We start from the raw sequence: 25,419 nt of genomic DNA on the forward strand, positions 1-25,419 counted from the left end.
TGATTACATTGAGGCACCTGGTAAATCAGGGATATTCATTATCACCTTTATTTAATACCGCCTATAATAAATACATAGAGCCTTGCTCAGTAGGAGGAGAGTTAGCTCTACTTAGCTGATAACTATAAATTATAAATCCTATCCTTTAAAGAGTAATTGCCCTTTTTTCTATTTCAAGACATGGTTTACATATAATATCTGGTATATTTAATTTAATATTTAAGGTTTTGGTTTTAACATGGGCTACAGTAATACAGTACAGTGTATGGGCAGGTGTCAAAAAAGGAATAGATCAAAATTTCCAATGTTACTCCCTATGGATATGAGTTATGAACATCAGAAACATCTGATGTCAGAGATCAAGAGGAAGTTATATTGAAGGTTATATCCAAAAATTGCCCAAAGATTTCCTTTTTCAAATAAAGAAGCAGTGTTGAATAATAAACTTGTGGCTTAACACATGATATATGAAAACATAGATACAAGAATATATGAAGCTTTAGGTGCAAGACATGGATAAAGCAACTGATTTAAAAGTGCTCGAGGCTTACATGGCAGGACTGTGTCTCTGACAAGCATCACAGAAGAACTTTAATAACACATTTTCACTTCACATAAGTGGTGAAATTTCTTGTTGATGAAAGTATGGGGACCCTGCAGACTGTTACGGTTTGAGCAATTGAGTTTTTCCTGGACATAAGACTGAGATAACAAGGCAGTTTTGGGGTTTCTTAACTTTGCTGTCTATTGTAACTTCAGTATTTTAGCAGAAGAATGCAGTGAAGTGATTCTAGCTTACAGATAAAGTAGTGTTACAGGAATAAATAAGTGAAATAATGGTCAGTATGTACATTAAAAGTAATTCTATTGTTTCAACCTGATGTCATTAAAAGAAAGCATGCATGCAAGTCAAGAGATAGAGATCTATAAAATGTACCAGTTAAATATGTTTACAAAGAAGAATGAAACTACAAAGAGCCCTATCATAAAGAGCAGAAAAATTCAAATTAGACTCCACAGTGTCACTGTTAACAAAATCTACAAAAATAGCCCAACAGTTTACACAGCTTATCAGGACAGCACTAGTGGAGCTTAACAGCTTTGCAGGCTTTGTACATTACCTAGAAATTTATATATATATTCAAGGATAATAGAAAAGAAGGTCTTGAACTTCCATGTCACAGCTAGAAAACTGAGGCACAGAATTGTTTGTTTTCTTGCCTAGGATCACAAACAAAGGTTGTATTAATACCAGTAAATAAATCCAGATAACCTTAGTCCAGATGAAGGTCCTTGGGCCATCTTTCTTCTGTAAAATATATATATATATTTAATTTCTGATGGCTTCAACAAATCGCATCCAGCTAGGTGAAGCATCAAGACTATTTAAGAGAGAAAAAAAGGGGCAAACGTTTCAAGAGTGAAGTAATCAAGCTTCTTTTCCCTTTGTATTCAATTTGGAATTACTTTTGGTTGGAGTTGTAATTACAAATTCATCAGTTTCAATTGATAGGAAATAGGAAATACGCAGATAGTGCATCTTAAGGACTTATGGATTAAGAATCCTGAAATCCATTCTTGTATCCAGTAGGCCTTTCTGGAAATGGCTTTCTCTCTTTGAATGAGACTTTAATTAAATAATACATGATTTACTGCATTCCAGTAATGTAATGTAATTCCTGATTCAGAAAGTGACTAACACCCAGCATTTCATGTACTTAAGAACAGATGTAAATATACACTTAAGTCTTCTTTTGAGTTGTTTCAGTGCCATATGTTTGGTTTATTTTTCTAATATCTAAATGTTCTTAGCATCTTTGATTAATGTGTTAAAATATCTTCTTTCGTCTTTCTTACCTTTTTTTCAGCTTTGTCTGAAAAAAAAAAACACTGTATATTTAGGAGGCATTGAGAAATCATTTTAATTTAAGCAACCCAGTTTCAGTAAATATCTGAGAAGCCTGGTATGTCTAATTGCTAACCAAAATTGCAGTCCTCGTTATGTTTAGATCTGTATCTCTGTATAATCATTTAAATTTGGAACCGTTTTGCAATTGTTAAAATAAAACACAGTTTAAAAATTGCATCTTTTTTTTTCTTTTTTTTTCAGATACCTTTTTTAATCCTCAAATTTGAAGTGCTTAAATCCTAAGTTAACAATAGTTGTCATGTGTTCCTTTTTTGATGCAACACTAAGTTTCAGCTTATATGAAAGTAGGTTTTGTGTTCAATTTCGAAGGCATTGGAATTCTACAGTAGAACTGCATAATGTGAATTAAACTCAAATGACATTTCTTTCCTTCAGAAAGTTCAATTTAAGTCCTACCAATAGCTGATACACTTTCAGCACCTTTCACTATAGTGTAGATTTTATTTTTTGGATTACAGGTAGGAAGACTTTATCCTCTGAAATGTAGAGGTGTGGAAAAGGAATAATGCAACTTCAAATAAGCAGGAAATATGACTAATACCTCAAAGGAATAATAGAGTTCTGATGCAGTGCTAGCTCAATTTATTAGACTTGAACCCTTTTCAGCATAGGCAATTGAGCTGTTACGTATTAAAGAAAGCAATTTTAACAATAAGAATTAGAGAAAGCCTTTGGATTATAATTGTAATTGGGGTAATTTTTTAAAATTCATTAGCAAGATGATCTCACTTATACAAATGTAAAAGGTATCACTCAAAAAGTTCTGTCAGGTTTCCATTGACCCAGGTGCTTATAATGTGTTAATTTACATCAGAGAAACAGCAGTATGTAGCAAATGGGCAGCAGATAGGATTTAGTTATTTTTCATTAGCACTTGGACTTTGATAAAGGGGAACAGAAAAGAGCTGCTTGACCTTTTAGTTCTTAAATTATTAAAGAGCAAATAGATTTGAGGTCTAGATGCTTGCAAATCTAATTTGTCTTGTGGAGTAAGGATGAAAAGGCATCTTGAGTTTGAAATTGCTCCAGTCAACGTAGCTCTTTCTTTAGTGTATCTGAAGATGAATAGATGGCAAGCATTTAAAATGTAATATACAAGGAGTAGTGCATGCAATATAACTAATATGAATTGCAAGAGGAAAAGGAGCAATTTAATGACAGGTTTGTCTCTAAAATATCTGCAGTCTTTAGTTATAAGCGCTGAGTGAAAAATGAAAAGAGTACACATTTCAACCACTACTGAAATAAGTCATATTACTTAGTCTGGTCTGAGGTCCTTCTTACATTCAGTCCTGATACCATAAAGAAGGTAACAATACTCTGCTGAAGGCTGACGGCCAAATCCAAAACTTAATGTACTGTCTGTCATGCTTCAGTGAAAACAAGGGATTCTTATCTTTGCTGTGGTATTAGGCAGGTGTGTCCGGTTTCACACTTTGCAAGAGCAGATGTTTACATCACTCTACATTTTTTTTCCCAATACTCCAATTCTCAAATAGTATTTACTGTAGATTCACTGTAAATTGGTAGCTAGAGGAGTCAACACTCTCTCTTCAGAGTAGCTTGAAATCCTACTTCTAAGCAACTATATTTTTTTCTCGAAAATTAAATGCTAAAATCATGTCAAATGTTGATTTGGAAGAGAAAAAACGTTACTGTAGTGACTGATTAGTTTTTAAGCTTATATATTTCATGGTTAGTTTTTACAGAGCAGTTCTCATAGGATCACAGGAAGGTTGCCATGTATTGACCTTCATTTACTACGCAGCATGGAATTAATCAGCTAATGAAAATCTTTCTGCTGGATACGTAGACTTCATTTTACAGAGCTGCAGAATGTACAGACGTTGGTCTCCAAGTGGGCCCTGAAGGCACTTGTTTGTCTCCATGGCTGTACCTAATTTTACTTATACATAAGCAGATTTCTGCATGGGATTCAGATTCAGATTCAAACATCTAAAATTAGGTGTCCACTTGCAGATTTCTACGTGTGAGATGAGTATTACTACAGTCAGTGGAGAGCTAGTCTGTACAGGCAGAAGACCTTAAAGACTTGACGAACCAGCAGGTATCTTCTTTTGGGTCAGCTGAATAGCTTTCTAGGCTCCACTGACTTTAATGGGAGTTTACAGATGTATATACATCTTCCTGAAGACAGTTACGGTTAATATTAAACTAAATGTTGTCCATCCTGAAGAAGGTCTAATTCAGGCACAATAAGAGGTAGTAAGAATTCTGTTCATTTTCTGGGCATTTTTTTGTGAGCATAGAAAGTGCAGTGTCTCCTACAGGAGATGGTAAGTCTTAAAAACATAGTGAATAGGGCCTGTTCTGGTAAACAAACAAACAAACACAACCACACAAACAAAAAAGCAGTAAGAGGGCCAAGAGGATTGGTGATAATCAGGTACGAAGGCTCTGCAGACCTAGCTTCGTGCTGTCCTGGTGTATGACTGAGATTCCAGTTGCTGTATCATTATAAATTTACTATTAAGATCATCATCAAAACATCATTGCAATCCTTCATTTTTCTCTATCTATAGCCATACCTGGGTGTTGATAACTGGGTCTCCCCAGCCAGAAATCAAAACACAGCAATGCCACTCCTTTAGAGATGATCTTTCGTATCCAAAGCTGTCGCACCTTTCTCGGTGTTGCATTCCCTGTCCCGTCCAGTTGTAGGGCATGTAGCTGTACAAGCACACAGCGTTGCCTAAGCATGCAAAGGCAGTGTGAGGGCAGAGGCGTTGTGTTAGGCAGGTCGTGCTCTGAGTCAGTAATGTGGCCGTAATGAGTGCAGGGGCTTGGAGAGGTCCGTGCCGCTGCTCGGAGAAGCTCGAGTGTAGCAGAGCCCCAGCGGGTGCAGGAGCAAAGTGGGCAAGAGCTGGCATGGTGACTGCACAAAGTCAGCTCTTTTATTTCTAAAGCAGCTTTACCTTCAGAAGGTGAATAGTCACGGTTGTGCTTATATATGACTAGGCTTAATAAGCCCTGCTTGGTCCAGACTGACCCAGAGAAGCCCAGCGCAAGCGTCCCTGTACTTTGGGCAGAGTCATGCATCTACCTACAGATGGTGGAGTGGGGACAACAGATCAGCAGGCTGTGTGGCTATTTCCTCATAATGGAGCATGCCCTACCCAGAGATTCCTGGGTTTTATGAATTAGGGACTTGAAATATCATAAACTGTATAAATAAAATAAATGTAGATGACACGCAAAAATGTGGACACATCGTCGCTTTAACATTGGTTACTTGTACTGACTTGCTTATTCAGATTCGAGATTCCAGGAGACAAGTAATGATTAAGAATCACTGGTCCCCAGTGAAGCAATAAACTCGCAAGCAAGTCCTCTTTAGAGACATGGACTTCCCACTTCACAAATCTGAAAGCACTGACTCAGACTTTTATAGCAACTGCAAGGGTATAATGATTTCACTGTTTGCATATACAGCAGAAATCACTATTTCTTTGTTCCTGCCTGAATGTCCACTGCACCTTTACAGTGGAGAAGAATGGACTGTTCCCTCTAGGTCCCAGTACAGCGAAGCATACAAGTACAAACTGAATTGCTTTGCGGAATGCAGAAACGCTTAAAAACATGGTTATCACTAAGATGTGTTAAAAGTGCTTTGCCGAGTGAAAATAACATCCATCAAAAAGTGCTTCGTTCTTGCTCAGGAACAGTCAATATGCCACCAAAATTTTAAAAGACTGTAATTTACTCTGTGTGCTTTTATAAATAGTTATAATGTCAACAGTTAAGAAAATACTGTTCCCTGTCTCTTTATAGTTTATTCATTTTTATATTATTATTTCATTTTATTTAGAGAAGATAAACAGGTTAGAAGATGGATTCTATAGCTTTACATTTATTTCTGTGAACAAAATAATACTTAATTCTATGCTATAGCACTAATCAAGAAAGCTTTTTCTGTACAAAAGAGTTTTTCAAGTTCAAGAGAGGTGTTCTGTGCATTTGCTGTATGAAGAGCTGTGGTGTGTATGGCTAATTTTATTTTTGCAAAACAAAATGCACGTATTTGAAAGCATGAATCTATTCCATAAATTCATACACGTGAATACCAAAATGGCATTTTCTTTCTGTGTCCTTTGCTTTTTACAGGTATATATTTTTTTCCATAACCACTGGTATTCTATATCATGGTCTTAGAATGAATTGACTACCCAAGTCTTAAAATAACACGGATTTTTTTTTCTTTCCTTTCTATACTCTTAGTGTTTATCAAATAGTTGTTGAAGAGGAACGCCCACGGAGGACCAAAAAGACAACTGAGATCCTGAAGTGCTATCCAGTGCCCATTCATTTCCAGAATGCCTCACTTTTGAATTCCCAGTACTACTTTGCTGCAGAGTTTCCAGCCAATGGTTTACAAGCTGCTCAGCCTTTTACTATTGGTGATAACAAAACCTACAGTGGTTTCTGGAACACTCCTCTTCTTCCTCATAAGAGCTACAGCATCTATTTTCAAGCTGCTAGCAGAGCCAATGGGGTAAGTCTTATTGCAGGTGTGGTTTTATACACTATTTGTGTGAGAATAGATGATGGGCACCAACTAGCAAGGTGCCCAATGTAATTGCTAATGAGAAAATGAAGTAGCCGTGAAATTTAACACACCAAATTTTAAAACTAACAGTTTTCCTGACACGTTATTGCTTAATGATTAAAGGTTACAGGAAAGAGGAAGGGAAAACAGCACATTTTGTCAATAGTGAACAGGCAAAGCAGTGCATTATCATTCTGTCATTATCTAAAAGCTGTCCAATGAGCCTAGTTGATCAGCTTTTTTTTCTTTCCTTTTTCTTTTTGTTTTCTTGCTTTAAAGAGAAGAGTATTGTGATTCCTTTCGTTAAGTTTAAGCCAAACTTGATTGTGGGTTTTAGCACATCTGTCTTGGCCTGTCCAACCCCATTACATTAGTTTATAATGTGTTCAACTCCCATTTTCTCATTTGGTTGCCCTGACTGAATTAGATTTTTTTTTTTTTTTACTCTTTCTGCAAACAGTAAAAGAAAAATAAGTAGATGGAACTGAAATGAAAAGTTTTTAAAAAGACCTTCACAGATCATGTTTCATCAGGCTAATTCTTCCTGGAATTGTTTTTCATTTCCTGCACAGACCTACCCAGAGCCCTTCAATTCTTGATAAGTTTTGGCTGTCTGTGCTGACAGCCTGGAAATGTTTTCTGCCAGAGACCATAATGGTCCCTCTTTCACAGTGCACTGACAGTGCAGAAATGTGAAACACCATTGATTATTTTTTCTTTCTAAAATTGTCTAGCATGATGCTTAGAACTATACTTATCTGTAAGAAAAAGAAAAATCTCCCAAGGTCATTAAGTTGCCAAAGGAAAAAGCCGAATGCCTGTCTGTGCTTTTGAGAATCTTTCACGTATTTTCTACTTTCAGAAGAATGTTAACTGAAATGTTTATGTAACATACTGAAGCAGTGTTTGTCCATATTATGAAAGCACATCAGAGTTGCTTAATAACCAGTTAAATACGTAATGAGGAACATTAAATAAACACTTCCCTCACATTTTATCAGTACTTTCAAGAACAGAATCATGGATGAATTTCTGTGCTTAGAAACACAAGATGTGACCTTTTTCCTCTTTATTTGACACAGGAAACCAAAATTGACTGCGTCAGGGTAGCCACAAAAGGTATGTTCATATTATGTCATGTATTCTGTATTTTGGTCTGTTGACCTTTCCTTCACATGGTCTTTGCAAGCTTCCAGAAATGTTTATATTACTAAAAGGCATCACTAAACCTATCCCAGAATTTTAAAGGATTCATTTGCATCTCTAGCTGAGATTTAAGAAGTTTGTTTGTTTGTTTGTTCTTAATAATAAGTGTGTTGCTAGTTTTTAGTTGTTTACTTGAACACGTATTTTTAAAATATATTCTGTGGGTTTTTATATGATCTCACAATAAACAGTTCAGGAAATTTTTATATATAACAGATTTGTAAAATTGCCAATTACGGCGTGCATTCTAGCTGCATATTCATTAGTAGTGAAAATGTTTTTTCACCCCTTACTCATAAGCAATTATCCTATCTTTATTGCTTGATGAAAGAAAAATGGAGAAATCATGTTCTTCATTTTCATGGTACAGAACAGCTCGGTTTATTGGAATGTCAACACATCATGCTACCATTTATGAGACAAGGTGGTATAATTGAGGCAGTGCCATCTAGAAGTTTGATCCCCAAACAGGAAAGATAAACATATTGCTGATACATTTAACTTTGAAGGCTAGGACTTGTCTGTGATTATCTTTGTAGTCTCATCTCTTTAGCACCTCTAGCTGGTGCCAGCTTCAAGGCATGAAAAATAAGTGCTGGGATAGTATGGTCGTGTGGAGATTGTAGCAGAGGAAAGGGAAAGGAATGACTGCTGAGTAGGAACAGATAACACTGCCATGCAGTTTGGGCACCTGGTAAGAGTATGACACAAAAAATTCATCCCTGTGTGCCAGTATTGCTTTTGGGAGATCATGCGTGTCCCCTAGTGACTGTCCTTAATATAACTGGCTCCTCCAAGATTCCCTTTACATGCAGACTTCACAATTCTCCCACCTCCACTATATCTAAATATGATGGATGAGAATTTCATTACTTAAAGTAGCTGAAATGTTAGCATGTAGTTGCCTGTGTTGAATGGCTGGATCTTCCCCAATGTGACAATGCACTTTTTATGTCTCTTCCTATTTTTTTCAAAAACAAAAGGAGTAGTTTCATTTCTAATTTACTAACTGGCTGCTTATTAAACCATAGCAAGCTTTCAAATGTCTTCACTAACCTAATAAAATATAAAAGCGATTAATTTCAGGTCAAAGTGGAATCCTGTGTTGTTTTCTGGGAGTTTCAGTGTTACCAGGAATGGATTACATTACCTAACAAACCGTGATAGGTGAATAGGTGATTAGGGAATGGGTTTTAGATTATTTGAAGATTTGTATTCCTGATCACTAATGGATGTTCAGCTATTTCAATTACTTGATCGGCTGAAAAATCTTACTCTCTCATTTGAGAAGTGAGGGGTAACTTCATGAATTGGAATAGCTTCCATAGCAACAAGGTAGCACGTTTGGCAATGGAGATGTGAGAAACGCAGCTTTTATTTTAAACAAATCTCCATGCTTTTTTTTCTTTGAAAGCCTGTTTCCGAATTTTTCATAATACCTTTTTGAAGCCTGTAAAATAATGCAAGTGGTTGTTGTGAGAACATTGAAGTCAGAAGTGTCCTCTAAGTCATTTATAGCTCCTAGTGCTAAACTTTCCGGGTGGGCTTCTGTAAAGCACTTATCACCATGCTTATAAACCAAATGTCTCTATTATATTTTTAAATTATATATATATATATATTTAAATAAAATGTAGACTGTGACATATTGTAATACAATATAAATCATACCTGTATGTACAGTTTTTTTTCCCTTTGGATCCCCCAGAGAAAAGCAGACTACTGTCCCCTCTGTGGACTTACCACACATGGAATAGAAAAAGTAGCAAAAATGCTTACTGTCTGTAGGTCAGAAGTCACCACATCTGCAGTGGTGTCCCATTCTCTGCCCCCTTCTGTCCACATTCACCACCACCACCACCTTTTTAGAGATCATATAAAAATCCTGATTCCAATAATTGTGATTGTAATTTAGGATCAGAATACTGGGTTTTGTTTTCCTCCAGCTTCTGCTAAAGTCAGAGGGAACCTTTGCCACTGACTGTTTGGAGAAGCATCTGACAGCATATTCTTATGATGCAGAGTCTTCTGTTCTTAGTTTTCTATAGAGAAAGCCTTCTAGGACCTCTGTGAGTATTTGGTGTATATACAAATGTGGAGACTGCAGGGTTTCCACTCCCATTATTTTTGACAAGATAATTAAACAAACAAACAAACAAAAATCAGGAAGAGATTTTCATACCAGTGGTAATAAAGGTTGTCGTATTTTGCTTGAAATATGGCCTTCATATACCTCCTCTTTCTTCAAGCTAAATGATTGTAAAATCTCAGCAGACAAAGTTGAAAACATTCCAAAACCCCTCCAAGTTTATTGCTATCAACTTTGTGGTGTTTTGTGATTTATATTAAGACTATATTTCCTGATATGACTTACAACACTGTCTGGATAGAGACATCTTGGTTATCTCCTAGGATTCCAGTTCTCAAGAGGGAGACATTATTGTTCTAATTTTGCAATATTGGAAGGCTTTCATTAATTATGAGAGAGAAAAGGATATTATAATATTTTAAATCCAATAGCAACAGTACTCTAGCAGCTACTATCAACACTGCATTTCAGTGTTGCAGAGGGATATTTCAAAATATTATGCAGCAGCAGTTTTGAGTTTAATTGTCTGCAGATGGTAGATGATCTATTTTCCTCACTCGTTGCCACATTTCTAATAGCACCCAGGCTGTTCTATGTAAATTAGTGATCTTTCATATAATTTTCTCCTTAATTTTCCAATATTTTTTCTTTGCATCATTCTCCAGCTGCATCATGTTGGATCTGACCTTTTAATTTTTTTTTTATATTTCTTAATATATATGTATCATAGTGTGCTTAACCATTTAGAGACAATCATAGAACTGCTGGCAAACAAAGAAATGTAGTATCTTATTACTGTGAGCCATGCTAATAGTTGTATGTACCAGTCAGGGATTGTTACAGAAAATTGAGAATACTTGAGGCACACAAACAATTCGGGTTTTTCAGCTTTTTCTCGTCTTAGTGGTAAAACATGAACACACGTAAAACTTGGACCTCAAACAGTTGCATGCACACCTAACTCAAAGCATGATGACTGTCAGTGGTCCTTCTGTGTAAGCTGAATGTTAAGTATATGGTTAGTCTGTGTATTTTCAGAATGAAGACCTTAGCAGGTAGAACAAAAATAAATCTAAGCTAGCTCAAGAAAGTTTTACATGAAAATTATCTTAACAAGAAATATAGGAAAAATATACCATGAGAAAATAAGAAAACAAAAAGAGAAATTATTAAAAATTACACAGAGAAGTTAAGATTAGAAAAATCTGAGTAGGCAGTTAAGTTTCACTTAGAAAGCCCGGTGCTGCAACTAGCAAAGCCAGACAGTCTCCAGTTTCCTCAAACACATTATATGTAAATAATGTGCTTTGAGTCCTCTTCCTGTAAGTCACATACAAAAGCTCATTAATTCGCAGAATAACCAAACTAACAACAACTGAGGATGAAAAGGAACTTGTGTTTTTTTTCTTTTTTTTCTTTTTTGTTTGTAAGAAGTTCACACAATAAACTATTGACCAAGATTCTTCTTGCTGGCCTAGCTTCAGTCTGGCTTTTTTTTCCCTCATGCATGCTGACCTGGAAATCTTCCTTTGCCTTAGCTGCGATAATCGTGACTCAGCTTACAACACCATACATTCGCATCGCCCCTGCTGCAGGCGACGACCAACTAACAGGTCAGATGTTCAAGTATAGACAAGTTATCATGCCCATTTTTGTCTCATTTTCTTTGGCTCCTTTTCCCTGATGATTTCTTCATTCTCTGCTCATAAATAGTTTTCTGTGTTAAAAGTTTCTTTTTGTTTAGAATTTTTTTCTTCGGCTCAATTAAATTAAATTGTGTGCTTGGCACCAAAATGTACACACACATCCCTGTATGTACAACTCCGCTGCATGTTTCCATTGTGTGTGTGTGATCTGTGGAATGTTCCTTCAAGCCTGATTTTGTGAAGAGATCTAGCCTTGCTCCATCCATAAATTCAGTCACAATTTGAATATAGATATATATCTGTGTATCTGTTTAATTTTTTTTCTATGTTATTAGATCAAGACACAAGATATCTAAATCATTTATTTTAGGTTCATGAGTTGCATGTGTAAGCTAGGGCTAAGATCTTGTATTAATTATTTTTTTCTGCAGAGTGTTGGGAAGGTCATATTTTCTGGCAACATTTAAATATGCATAAATTAAAAAAAAAAAAAGGAAAACTGCCTCCCTCATAATTATGTCATACATGCGTTCTAGACTGAAAGCAAAATAACCTGTGATGTGAGACATAAAAATGAACAAATCCGTAAGGTTTTTTAGCCTAATTGTCTAAGTAAACTTAGTGCACAAGTGAGACAATTACTGTGGGCTCAGTGTGGCTTGAAGACCAGTTCTGAATGTACCAAAAAATCTTTATGAACTTGGGGAAAGTATTACTTTTGTTGGCAAATAAACACGTGTAAAGCTTTTGTGGGATTTGCAAGCCTTTTTATTTTCAAACAGAAACAAAGAGCACTAAAATAATTTCTAAGATCTAAGGTGAGTTTAATGGAATATGTAGGAGGGCAAGTTAAACCTAGTCCATCAGCATTTAGCATATGATAAAATCATTGCCCTTTTCAAGAATACTGGCTTAGTTACTTGGGGAGTATGTAAATATTGCTACCGGGGCATCTGAGGGACAAGGCGAGTTCAGATCCTTAGCATCTGGATACTGCAATAGTTAACAAGAGGCAGGTAAATAATTCAGCCCAAGAAAAGAGGATTAGTGGCATGCTTACTAGTGGCACGAGGGAACACATCCTCCCAACACGTTTCTCCTACAGACTCCCAGACCGTGGAAAGGATCTACATGTAAAATGACTTCTTTATGTGGAAATCATATATTTATTATATCATATATCATATTGCCAACTGCAGTTACTACAAGGCTTACAGCTCTGTTAAGTAACATTACAGAGCATTTTCTATTTAATGCCTTGTCCTCGCTTTTTCACCCAGCACCAAAGTTTAAGACCAATAAATTGCTTTTGTCTTTTAGCATTTGAGGAGATACGTAATTGGTGGTGGGGAGGGCAGGGTAGGGATTTTTTTATTATTATTTTTTTTCTGATGGGAAGTTGGTGTTTCTTGCATAATGAAAATCTAGAATCTTGGCTGCATTCCTAAATATTGTTACTGTTTTTGAAAGATTGTCCTTTTCAGAAAATCATGATAATACAGCCTAGCTTTCAAGCCGACTCACATGCACTTCCTCCATCATCAACTCAACCTGACCCTTACTAATGCAATTTATAAACAATTAATTATTAGTTCCTCCTTGTCCTTCCTTTCCTCCTCCTTTTCATATAAAAGTAAGATGACTTCTAGCTATAGGATCACTTGCTATTTGCCCTAAATATCTTGACAGCACCTTCTTGCTTCAGTACTCCTTTGGAGGCCGTAGCAAGGGTAGTCTTTTAACATCTGGTGGCCAAAAGAAAAGACTATGTATACAGGAAGCATAATAGTCCTTGCAATACAATCTCCAAGTTTAAATAAACAAACGTAATTTTACTCTATGGTTGAAAGCATTTAGAGGATTAACAAAGAAGTTATCACTTATAGGAGACCGTATGATCTTGACTTTAAAGTTGAATCATAAATGTATGGTTTTGAGAAATCTGAAAGCATCTGCATTTTGCTTCACTATTTTCTAAGAGACATTTCATGTAACAGTTTTAAATTGTCCATATTTGGTATTCACTTGGCCCTCATCTATTTTGTTCTGTCTGCATTCTGATAAAATAGCATGCTTGGAATTGTGATTAGGATGTTCATTCTTTCAGGCATTTTCTTAATTGTTGAAATATGTCTGAACTACTTATATTTAAATTAAAGTATTTCCATTTGTGATTTACTGGAGCAGCCACCACTTTGCTAGATATTATTAAGACTGATTTCCATAGAACGCCCTTTTTACTACCCATTGTTAATTACACATGCAGCTGGAAGTGGGAGTTCTGTGCTATACAGTCTTCATAGATAAAATTCTTGGTACAAATCAGATACGAAATATGTCAGAAATTTTGTAGAATGACCAATACTTAAGAATTAAAAAGATTTTTTAAAATGATACTGACAGTCTTAAAGCTTATATGAATTTTACCCTGCATACCTTAAGGTCTAAATGAGCAGCATTTTATATAGCCATGTTAAAAGCAGTCATAAAATAATTCTAATTGGTTTCTCCTCCTTTACGAAGTTAGCTGCATAATAAAATATACAGATTTCTTCAGATATGAATTCAATATGTGAGATGTATTGCTATAGTCTGGGTCAGATTCTGTTATCAGCCATTCCAGTGTAAAATTGAAAAACATCAACTGAAATCATAGATCGATTAAATTTCAGCCTCGTTTTTTGTTGTTGTTTTGTTTGTTTCTTTTTTCCCTCCAGATTTATTGCTCCATGTCTCATCATTACTGAAAACAGTTTGTTTATTAACACAAAAACAGCAGCATGTATTTGAGAAGGACCATTTTTCCATTTATCTAGTTTGTTGAATAGAACTGGGGTAATTACTTTATCGGTATTTGTGGCTTCTCCTTTACAATGTAATTTGAGGTATAGTAGCATGGGCTGGACAGACATTCACATTCATTTTTCTCCATCCTGAACCATGTAGCATTGACTTAGATGTATTTTGACATATGGAAGCTGGAAGTGCTGCTTTGGGTAATTGAGAATCCAAGATTTCCTAGTTGACGCTGCAGTGCTGTTTGTAATAACAAAGCTATGTGCGGACATTTCCTCAGAGTGAATACACAGTTTTAGGACCTTATTCTTCCCTTGATACTTCTGATTATAATTTACATCAGTGGGAGTTGTGCATTGTTATTGAAGGGAGAGCAAACACCTGTATGGTGTAATGTCAAAGCCATATTACAGTGCCATTGCATGGCTGAGTGACAAGGAAAGCAAGGTGAGAACGGATCCGACTCTTCAAAGTGAAACTCCAGGCCTGTTATTACCTTGTAGCCCCAGCATTTGTTGTACCAGTTTTTCAAGGATCCTGATCCTCCTGCTCAGCTGGGCAGAATGTAAAGCAAGAGGAAATCTTCCCACTTTCTGCAGCGATGGCTGAATGCATTTCAATGGGCCGGAGTGTCACTTGTGATTTATTGCCCATTTTTATTCTTTTATGTGTTATATTTGTCATTTTTGCAATGACAGTTTCATCTATAAAACAGTATAGTTACAAGAAAATGTTAAGAGGATACAGCAGTGGCATGGGAGCTAGTGTTGCCTTCTCTCCTTTTTGTTTTTTTCCCTAGTACATTACAGAGTCAAATGTCAGGTTTTCTGTTTTTAAGACAGTGCAGCCAAAGCAGCTCAAATTCTAAATGTAAGTACATTTTCCATAGAGCAGATGAGGAAGAGCTGAAGTTAAACAGTTACACAGAGGGTCTAAAAATAATTCTAATAACTATTCACAAATGCTGAAACAACACATAATACAGTCTCTTTCCAGCTGTAGACAGTAGAGAGCCTGATCTGATTAGGAGTCAGTTACTGATGTGATTCTATTAGTGATATTAAGTACTCCTGTTCATATTTTACAGTAATAAGAATTCATACAAGATTTTCTGAAAATTAGCTGACAGCCTTAGTTTTGAATGTGTTCGAACTATTACAGAAAAAACAAAGGCTCTAATTGAGGATTCAGGTCCTCCTCCCAGTCAGCTCTGGTTACTCCTGGTTACTCTGAACAGGTTGGACTGGAGATGGTGGGATCTTTGCAACTCTCCTGTGTTAATAGGAGAGCAGAGAAGATAAATTGTAGAGGGTCACAGCAGCAGTTCTGCTCAGGCTATTGATGCTAATGGTTGGCAAAAGAGATCTGCATTCATCAGCTACCCTGGCACTGCATGGTCAGAGCTAGTGGTGTTACAAACATGGGGTGGGAACAGCTGGAGAGGATCCCTTGACCTAGAAGAAAATATTAATCACTTGTTATCCTTCAGGAAGGACTAAATAGCCTAAATAGTTACTTTCTGCACTGTAAAGACTGGAGTTTGTCTTTTATTCAGAAGAATTAAAGAGATGGGTGCCACCGAGTTAATAGTCATTGTAGTACCTGTATTACATCCCTCAAGTACATAACTAACTGATTAGGAAACGTGAGTGTCCCAATCCGTAGCTGAAAGAACATAATGCCACGTGTCTATATCAAGCAACTCTTTAGTGAAGAGATTGACACAAAATTTAATTCCAGCCACTAAAGACAAGTCCATGCAATTCATCCTAACTCAAAAAATAATCTATTTGCTCAGCAATGTGTAATCTTCATATGAGAATATCTTTGAGGCTGTCTGAGGTTGGATGGGGTAAAACCCAATTGTAAAAATAACAATATGAATAAACTGACAATGATAAACTCTTAACAAATTTAAGAAATTTCTGCCATCTCTGCAGTACCAGTCACTATCATATCTAATCCAAAATAGTTCAACATCAGCAATCGGAAGAGAAGAAGAAAATACAAAACAAAACAAAAATATTAGTAATTTAGAACATGCTTGTATGCAGTGTGGTGTGCTATTACATTTCTGTATCAAGAAATGATGCCTCTGATTTTTGCATTCAAAGCAGAACATGTTTTGCATGTACAACAATGAAAAATTAAGGAGAGACAAGGGAAGAGAGAGAAACTCAGAGATATAATTAGTAACTGAAAAAACCTGTGAATTTCAATGTTTCCCATCTGTAATTATTGACTGTATTCATAAAATGCTAGGCAATTAGAATTTTAATTTGAAAGAAAATGTGGGACCGGTTTGGGGTAAAATAACCTGTAGTTCTCGGGTACTGCAAATCTGGTGTTGGTATCTCTGGAGAGTTATCAAACATGTAATGCGATATTACATGGATTATATCTGTGTTAATGTACAGACTAACATTACAGTGTATTGTGGTTAGAGTGGTGTACAAGGTGGAGGGTAATACTGTGAGCTTTAATCAAAAGATGGAATATACTACTTTGGGCAAAATAATGTTTCAGCAATTCACTCACTTTAAGATTCCTTGAAATAACTGAAATTTCAATAAATGCCTAAGCAGCATTTGTCTGCTTAGAGTAATATCTCAACACTCTGCAAGCCATGAGTATAGTTACTGTTGGGATTTCAACAGTTACTTCTCCAGACTTTATATTAATGTCCTTTTCTGCAGTAATGGGAGTTTGACTGCAAGAGCAAATGATTTTAGAGATGTGTGAGAGGCATTCAAATATACTTGTGTATTTTCAAGCCTTTATTTTTCAAAAACTTTGAAATTTAATGTCCTTCTGCTCATCTGATTTTCTGTTATTGCTGGCCACTGGGAAGTTTTCATGTAAATAGAAAGCACCTGTACAAATGAATGTTGAGTCATAGTTTTGCAGAAAAGTGGATGGGAGTTGCCGTCTCACATGGTTTTAAGATGAGATCAGGAGAAGTACAGTAGTTTTAGGTTCTGTTTCGTCTTTTGAGTTCACATCAGAAACACAAACAGAGGGGAAACAGAGGAAAAAATGTAAATCATCATTGATCAGAACCAAACATTAAATATTTTTGAAGCAAAACACGGTTTCCAGTGTGCTGCTGTTGAATTAATTTGACAGCTTCTGTTTATGACTAAATGCGTTGATAATTAAAAATCATATGGAAAGGATTGAAGAGAAAAAATGACTGTTTAAGGCATTCTTAATCAAATATGACAGTTGGACATCATTTTTCTGTAACTCCTAAAACCTACAGGAAATACATGAAAAATGAAATGTAAATTAATAATAAACATTCATAGGAGGCCTAGTCTATTCTTGTTCCTGAACTAGAATCTTGGTTTGTCTAACACTGCTTCAGTTTGGACAGGTTTTTATTGGCAATACTGTAAATGCTTTTGAAATGTGAACAGAAGAATTATTGGTACAAAAATTATACTGTATTGGTACGAAGACAGGTTTAGAACTCCATGGAATTATTTCTCCTTTCTTGTGCTGATTCTCCTTTCCAGTTCCTCTAATGAACCTCTCTGTCCCAAAAAAAGTGTTGAATATGGAAATGTTTTTTAAAAAAAGTTTTTTTCTTTGTCCTGCCTTTTATAAATTTATAGCAAATATATTTTTACCTTGCATGTATATATTTTTACCACACATGCATCATCACATATATAATTTCATGTATCTTTAAGTAGAATGAGCTATATGTTATGATTTCCTCCAAGAAAACAGGTAGGTGGTGAATAACAATAAGTAAATTCTGTTATTGAAGGATTTCTGAAGAGCACTTCATTAAGGGATACAAGAGCTGGGGAGGCTGGTCATGCAAATCAGCCTCATCTATGAGCCAGTGGCAGAACAGGCCAGAATGGATGTACAGGCCTACCACTGGGATTCCTATACTGTGTTGTCCTTCTGCCCCCTGCACACCACACCAACACCATTCCTCCTAATGGCAAAGTAACTAAGCCTTCACTGACTTTCTGTTTGAAACTGTTCATTAATGTTCCTATAACCAAGTCCTGAGGGGCAGCAGCAGTAGAAGGCAGTACCTCACATCACTCCTTCCTACCCTTAGTTCCAGATTACTCAGTTCCCATGCTGCATGTGATCCCTTGCGTTCATGGATGGAAAATAAAACAGTTATGTTTGTCCACTGTTGTGTTAGTCCATTCAAAAACTTCAAGTTCTATACCTGAATTTCACCGTGAGTAGGTCAGCTCCAAAATGCTGCTGTGATCTAACTTCCTATCTTCCCTGCTAAGTGGAGGCCAACCAGGTACTGGCAAAACCATGTTTTACCTCCTCTGAGGGCGCAGAGCCCTCTTCAGGCTTCAGTCCCACACCTTTCCTGTTTGTAGATGACAGCTGAAATAAATTTTCAGGGACATCTGCTATTTCTTAGCACTTTTCAGTATAGTTTCCTGAGTACGTCTGGTGTTGAAAACAGAGAGTTAGCCAGAGGTCACTTTTGGCAATAGGTGAAATTCAAATGCTCATGGTGAGGGTGATGATAAATTAACCACTACTTGAATACGAGTGACTAAAAAGTGATGCTAATGTGCTTAGAAAATTCATTATGTATGGACAGGATCAGTCTGGACTGACTGCTTTCATTTCTTTAGAGATAATTTGAGAGAGTCACTCTTCTACCCACAGTACTGTTGATGTGAGTTTATCTAGAGAACCATAAGATCAGATGTTTTAGGTCTGAAAGCTCACCTTGTTGTACATTATACTCCTAGGTCTTGCAGGAAAGTTAAAAGTTCCAGTGTATTCACAGAAGTCAGACTTACATGATGCTATTGGACTTCCAATGGCTGCAAGTGGGACCTCTTTCACACTGTATTAGCTGGTAGCTAACCCTAAATCTCAAAGTACTGTGAGATACCTTCAGTTCCAACCCTTCCCTTGTTGGTGCCTCTTTCTCGGACCTCCTCATCCTCATTCAGTGTGAGGCCTACATGTATACACCTAATTTCATGCAAATATGTTTTCATTGCTTCTCAGTCAACCTTAAAATTTGCGTCTCGTGGAGTCATACTGACTTCTGTTGTGTTTGGGTAATCAGACAGCAGATAGTAAAGATGTCTAGTTTCTTCTTTACATAGCAGTCAGGAAGGCCGTATTGGGTCAGGAGGATTTAATCTTTTTTTTTTTTTTTTTTTTTTTGGTGACAGAGAGGGTCTGTCTTTCAAATATGGTGCCATGACCTCTCCCTTTGTTGACATGCAGATCTGTGATGTACCCCATTGTGTTTGCTTCTTTGGCCACAGAATATGAGTTCCTACAAATATGTAATCAGATTCTTTTCCAAGTAAAATACAATGGGGAGTGCTCTTTAGGGACATTTGAAAGTTTAAGGTTGCAAAGAACATTTATAATTTTTCCTTAGAAAATTACTGTTTTCCAAGAACAAGATACACCATGTCTGTATTTTCTATACTGATTATTAATTTCTGGGTGTGGTGTTGCTGTTGAGTGTGCCTTAAACATCTCTTAATGATCTCTGCTATTAAGGTGCAAGGAATTTGACCTTCTTTCTTCTATTTTGAATGAGGGCTTTGAACTGTTAGGATGACCACTGGAGAGGAAGTTCTTTATGAATTTTAATTACTTACATTTTCTTTGGTTAAGAGAAAAGGGAAAAAAGAGCTAGTAGAAAGTTTTGTTTTGTGTTGTTCCCTGAAGAAAAATAAGCTGTTTATGAAGGCGTGCTTACTTGTTTTCTTGCAAGTCCTTTTTTAAAAAAAAACACAGACGTGGGAAAAATCCACCGTAAGAAACCTGGTTTAAAATCCCATTAAAAAAAAATATTGTGGTGAGACCAAAAGACGTGTATCAAGCTAGGAGCTTTACTTGTTTTAGGCATGTTTTGTAAAGAATGTTATTATTCCTGACAACCAGAAACACAGATGTTTTTAAAAAAAAGTCTTTTTGCTCACATGCACCAACATGAATCATCCACCAGTGAGAGATACTGTTCATTCGATAGTCAGTTAAATGAGTCATATTCATCAGTGAAGTAGTTCTTTGCATTTCTTTTCATGCAATTCTTTGTTGCTCATATTTACATTTCTGTAAAGAATATCACAAACAAAATTAATAATTCATAATTATTGTTACATAGTGGAGCCTTATTTTGATAGTCCCTTCTGTGCATAGATCTTTTAACAAGACAGATTTTTCCTTCATTTAAAAAACACCAAATAAACAATATACCAAATCAGCATGGTTGTCTCATGAAAGTACAGAAATCTTTTTTAGGAAAGAAGATCTCTGCACAGCAATATGTATTGTACTGAAGATCATAAATTACAGATAAGATACTCTCCTGCTAAATTATGAGTGCTGTTTTTCCTGTTTCTCAGACATTCAGGAAAATAGATATAGTGAGAGCTAACACATCATAGGAGGGAGAACAAGGATACATCAATTTCAACGCTTAAATGGCTTCAGCGTTCAGCAAGACAGAAAGAAACCATAATCCCTGCCCCATGGAAAAAGCAGTTTATACGTAAGCATTTCCAAAAGAAGCCAGGAAAAGAAAGGGAAAATATTGTAAAAAGAGAAGTAAAGCAGACCTTACCTGAGGCATTTACAAAACTAATATGTTTGAGGCATAGAGTAGAGAGAGAATACTTAAAAAAAAAAAAAAAGATCAAAACCACCTTCTGTCACAAATTATACCCTGCCCAACAACACCTCATAACTTGCACCATATGGACAAAGAAGCAATACAGTTTCAAAGGAGAAGTAGGACCACTGATTGGAAAGCTCACAATGATGAAGGGGAGGGAGAACTTTCTCCCTTAGCTGGAGTTCTACCAGGAGCAATAAAACAAAGACTTTCGTTAGCTGAATACATGCTGGCTAGCAGATGAGGACTGAATGCCAGTCACTTACAGTATAAACACTCTAGCCAGGGTGGTAATTCATTTAATCTAGAAATGTGTATGTGTTTTGGGTCTTCTCCAAGACAGTCTCAAATCCTGGCATCCGGAATTAACTTGAAGCTCAAATCAAAAGCATGTTATGCTGGCTTATCTTTTCATAGCACTGGTAATGCTGCTGTAGACTTAAAAATGAGGGCACAGTTGTCTGCAGTCGTGGAGGTGGGAGGGTGGAAACACTGAGGAAATTCTTCTGGAGGACACTGGACATTTTCCACAACTGTACCATGTCAGGTGTATTTTGCAGTTTGTGATAGGGGATTGGAACTAATGTTGATCATTTAGCATTTATAAGAAGGACCTATGTCTCTGGAGCACCCTTTTTCACACCAGTAGCGCAGACATATTTGTGTGCTTTCTTGTTTTGTCATATATCATTTTATCCCAGCCCTTTACTTTCGGCGTCTCTTTGTCTGCTTTCTCTGTCTTTATGTTTATGAACCTTTATGTTCCTTCCTTCCTTGGAACACCCTAACCGATATCATCCTTAAAAATGTTATTCCATCTTTCAGATAATCTTAAAGATCTGTTTCTACTGTTATATTTACTGGAAATGATGAGTGATGCTAGTTAAATAGCAGGAAGCATAGAAGAGTTTATATATTACATTTTCTTATGACTATTTGCCTCCCTCTCCCACCTGTAATTGCTACAGCTGCATATTACAGCCTCTGTCAGCTAGATAGTATGTTTTTGGTGGCAAAGATTGCTTAGCCGTGTGCTTCCACTGTCTTAGTACAGTGAGGCTCCCAATTTGATAGAGAGTTTCTAGATCCTACTATCATACAAATAATAGAGATTAATAAGGATATTAACTGTTGCAATCACTCCTGTAATTTTTGTTGACCATGGATAGTGTGGGCAGAGTCTTTAAAGCCAAGGTCTCTGATCTTTTCAGTCTCTGACTTTGTGGCAAGGACCACGGGACACTTGTGATGGATGTTCCAAGGAAGCATCGCACTTCTGTGCCTCCATTCTACCTTGTAGCATTTTGCATGATTTCAGCCACCTGATCACAGTGTATCTGTCATGCAGGGGTATAATGTTTCATTTCCTGACCCACTCTGTGAAATAATTTAGAAGTAGGTGCTGAGATGTGATAAGAGTTGAATTGCACTGCCTGCATAATAATTTGATTGCATGCCTCAAAAGAATCTGAAGTCTTGTAGTTGTGATCATTTACTTTGGTCTAGAGAGAAGCAGTTTCTGTGTAGTAGAGATCAATAGATATCAAAAAGAATAGGCTGCTTACTAACAAAACAAGTTAGTCTTAAGTTTCAGTGCAGACTGGGACAATCTGGCCTAACTCTATGCTTACTTTAAAGCCTTTAAAAGTTACCCATTGCATCAGTCACTGGGAAACCTATAAATGAAATTCAGATGGAAAGGCTCGCAAGAGACTTATCAAGCAAGTACCTTTTGAGAGCTTAAAGCTCCAGAAAGGAAGTAAAAAGGGCAGCAACTGTGGTCAGCCTTGAGTGGGAGAAATCAAAGGAGACCAATCTAGTTAATTAAAGGAAGGGGTTATTTGTTGCTCAAATAGGAGGGTAAATGTCTGGATTTTTTAAGAATCACTTTAGACAAAACAATCTATATCTCGTTTTGGTAGTGACTACTTTTATCTTATTCCTTTGTTTGTAAACATAACTAGCAGCTCCTAGACTATTGAGCCAGGGTTATTTTAATGGTAATTCTTTTCTATACAATGGCCAGTCAGTTGGTCATCTCTAAGTACGGTTTTTGGAAGGGACTAATAAACATTGAAAAACAAGTACAAACTTTGTTAATATACAAAGAGAGAAAGAGAGGTTTTGCTGAGTTTGGTAGAGGTCTATTTCTGTTACAGAAGAAAACTTTCATTGATTTTGAAAAATAAAGCTTACATGTAAGTTAAAAGAATTATATTTTGCTTGGCTATTTCAGTCAGTGAATAGTTTTAGCTTCCATTTTAATGAATAATGGTTTTGCTCAAAGTTTTCTATCCCTAAACTACCTACAGAGACTATTGTGTTGTTTTGGGTTTGATTAATAACATGGCACTCATGCCTTCCGAGCAAAAAAGGAAGTTTTCCACCGAAGGAAGTGGCAGAGCCATTTCCCCGAAAGCACAAATTATTCCTATAATACTAGTACCAGACCTGTATACCTTAAGTAAGAACTAGAAATTTTTAAAAGAAACATATTTTTTTTAACCAAGTATTTTAGCACATGGTACAGAAGTAGAAATTTCACTGCATGTAGAATTCACTATACAGCAGACACTAAATATTAATAACGAGAATATAATTCACATCTCAGTCCAAAGAGGAGGTAGGATGCCAAAATGTGGCTTAGTAGTCACTAAATTTCAGAGAAGGAGATTTCAATATAAAGAAAAAGCTAGTAGAAGAGGTCTGAATGTCAAAAATAAGTGAAATAAAATATTTAAGTGTTTTGTAGTACTACTTAAAAATGTAATCATTGCAAGGTACTGAACAAAAGGAGACCCATGAGGGAAAGTCATAAATCAGGCCAGTTGAAGAATGTTTTTTCCAAGTTAAGAAAAAAAAAAATCACATTTTAAATGCTACTGTAGGGTAGACCACAAAGAATGAGGAATAAATAAGGAAAAGGAAAATTGGAAAGTCTGAGATTAACTAAGGGTAAATATCTAAGGGTATGGAACCAAGCATTGTTACTGTCTTTCAGTTAATTCACTGCAGGAAGCCTGAGGAAATAGTTCACTGGGTTTTGTAGCATCTTGGGGTTTGTCTATAAGTGTATCTCTGTTTTTCACTTCTGGCAGGAAGCACTCTAGTTTGTTCTCATCAAGTAAGGACTTTCTGAAGTCAGCACCTTAATCCTTTTTAAACTGTCAGGAAACATTTCCTTGTCCTTTCATTTCCTAAGCAGCTCCCTTGAGCTGTCCTGCACTCACTGCTTTTTACTGACCTATTGCCTCTCCAGAGGGGGACCACAGTATATGTGTCACTTTGTCCTGATTCTTCTGACGCTGTTAGCCCAGACAGGCTCAGTGAGGAAACAAGTGAGGTTACTGTGCAAGGTTTAAAGTCAGGCTGCTGTGGACCCGGGTAGAACCAGAAGGTTAAAAGTCAAGCAAACAAAAACCAGTAAGTCATTAGGTCCAGTGTTGTAAGGAAAATGCAGTGGGCTTAACTCAGCTGTTGGCAACAATATGCATTCTGTCATTAAAAACATATGCTCTGCTGGAGATGCAGGAGTCCATCGGTATGTTAAATGCTGTAGTGTGATCAAGGAATTTAAAAATGGCTATATCAGACAAATCGGTTGAAACAACAATAATAAATAGAATAAAATGCCAAGACTATAATATCATGGTACAACAGAGTACAGTTAATGCTAATGCTGTAAAGAAAGATTACATTTCACTAAGCTTTTTTTGGACTGTCAGTACAGTAAAGAAAAAACACAACAATTTTTTAAACTTGCAACAGTCATTTTCCAAATCTCTCTTGAAACCTTACAAACAAAACTAAAAGCATGAATTGCCATTGCAGTTTATCAAGTGGCAAAAGGAATTTCAGAACTACTGCTCCTAGCTGCTTGGATCCCCTTACACAGTTTGCCTTTCTCTCCATAGTGCCAATGCAATTGCTTGTGTGGCTACAGGTTAAAAGTCAGTTAAGTAACTGAGGTGAGAGACAAGGTTTTACTTTGGATCAAAAACTACCTATCAGACAGGAACCAAAGTAAACTGCCAGCTTTTATCATAGCTAATGTACTTAAGGGTTTAACATTGCATGGTCTACAGTATGTCTATTAAATACCTGGAAGAATCAGTGTTGGGGCAGCAGCTCTTGAGTATAATGTTAGGTGGTGTGGGTTAGTCGAATTTCATCAGGGCAAAACCAAACCAAATAAAGAGGCAGTACCAATCTGGTTCTTCTACCCAAGAGGATTGTGGAACCCACTGGCGCTAAGAAAGGAGCAACATTCTTTTAGGGAATCATTGAGATGCTGAATGAGACCAAATGAAAATTCAGTTAATGCCAATTTAATTTTCTTGTAATATTTAATGATAGGAGTTTTTAAAAGGTGGGTTGTACGTCATACTTCCACTTTAAGACAATCTCTTGTATGAGTCAGGCTGAGTCCATCAGGGTGGGAAACTGTTCAACTTTGTCCTCAGGGTGGCATTATGTGCAATTTTCTTAGACAATTTATGAAGATCCCTCAACTGGGTAATCACTATATAATGCAATATGGGA

General features: G+C 36.4%; 1 protein-coding gene across 12 annotated transcripts in view; it reads left to right on the forward strand.

Moving 5' to 3' along the window:
- Positions 1-25,419, forward strand: part of PTPRM (protein tyrosine phosphatase receptor type M) — a 482,484-nt gene that overhangs the window by 294,634 nt on the left and 162,431 nt on the right. For 7 of the 12 annotated variants that reach the window (XM_083826617.1, XM_083826619.1, XM_083826618.1 and 4 more), the window contains 3 exons: positions 6,170-6,443; positions 7,580-7,616; positions 11,331-11,405. In XM_083826617.1, coding sequence (XP_083682743.1) covers positions 6,170-6,443; positions 7,580-7,616; positions 11,331-11,405 — 386 coding nt within the window. The remainder of the gene's footprint in view (positions 1-6,169; positions 6,444-7,579; positions 7,617-11,330; positions 11,406-25,419) is intronic. The other 5 variants (XM_083826620.1, XM_083826611.1, XM_083826612.1 and 2 more) reach the window with 1 other exon arrangement.

Source organism: Anser anser, assembly GCF_964211835.1.
Source record: "Anser anser genome assembly, chromosome: 2".
In the NCBI taxonomy this organism is placed as follows: Eukaryota; Metazoa; Chordata; class Aves; order Anseriformes; family Anatidae; genus Anser; species Anser anser.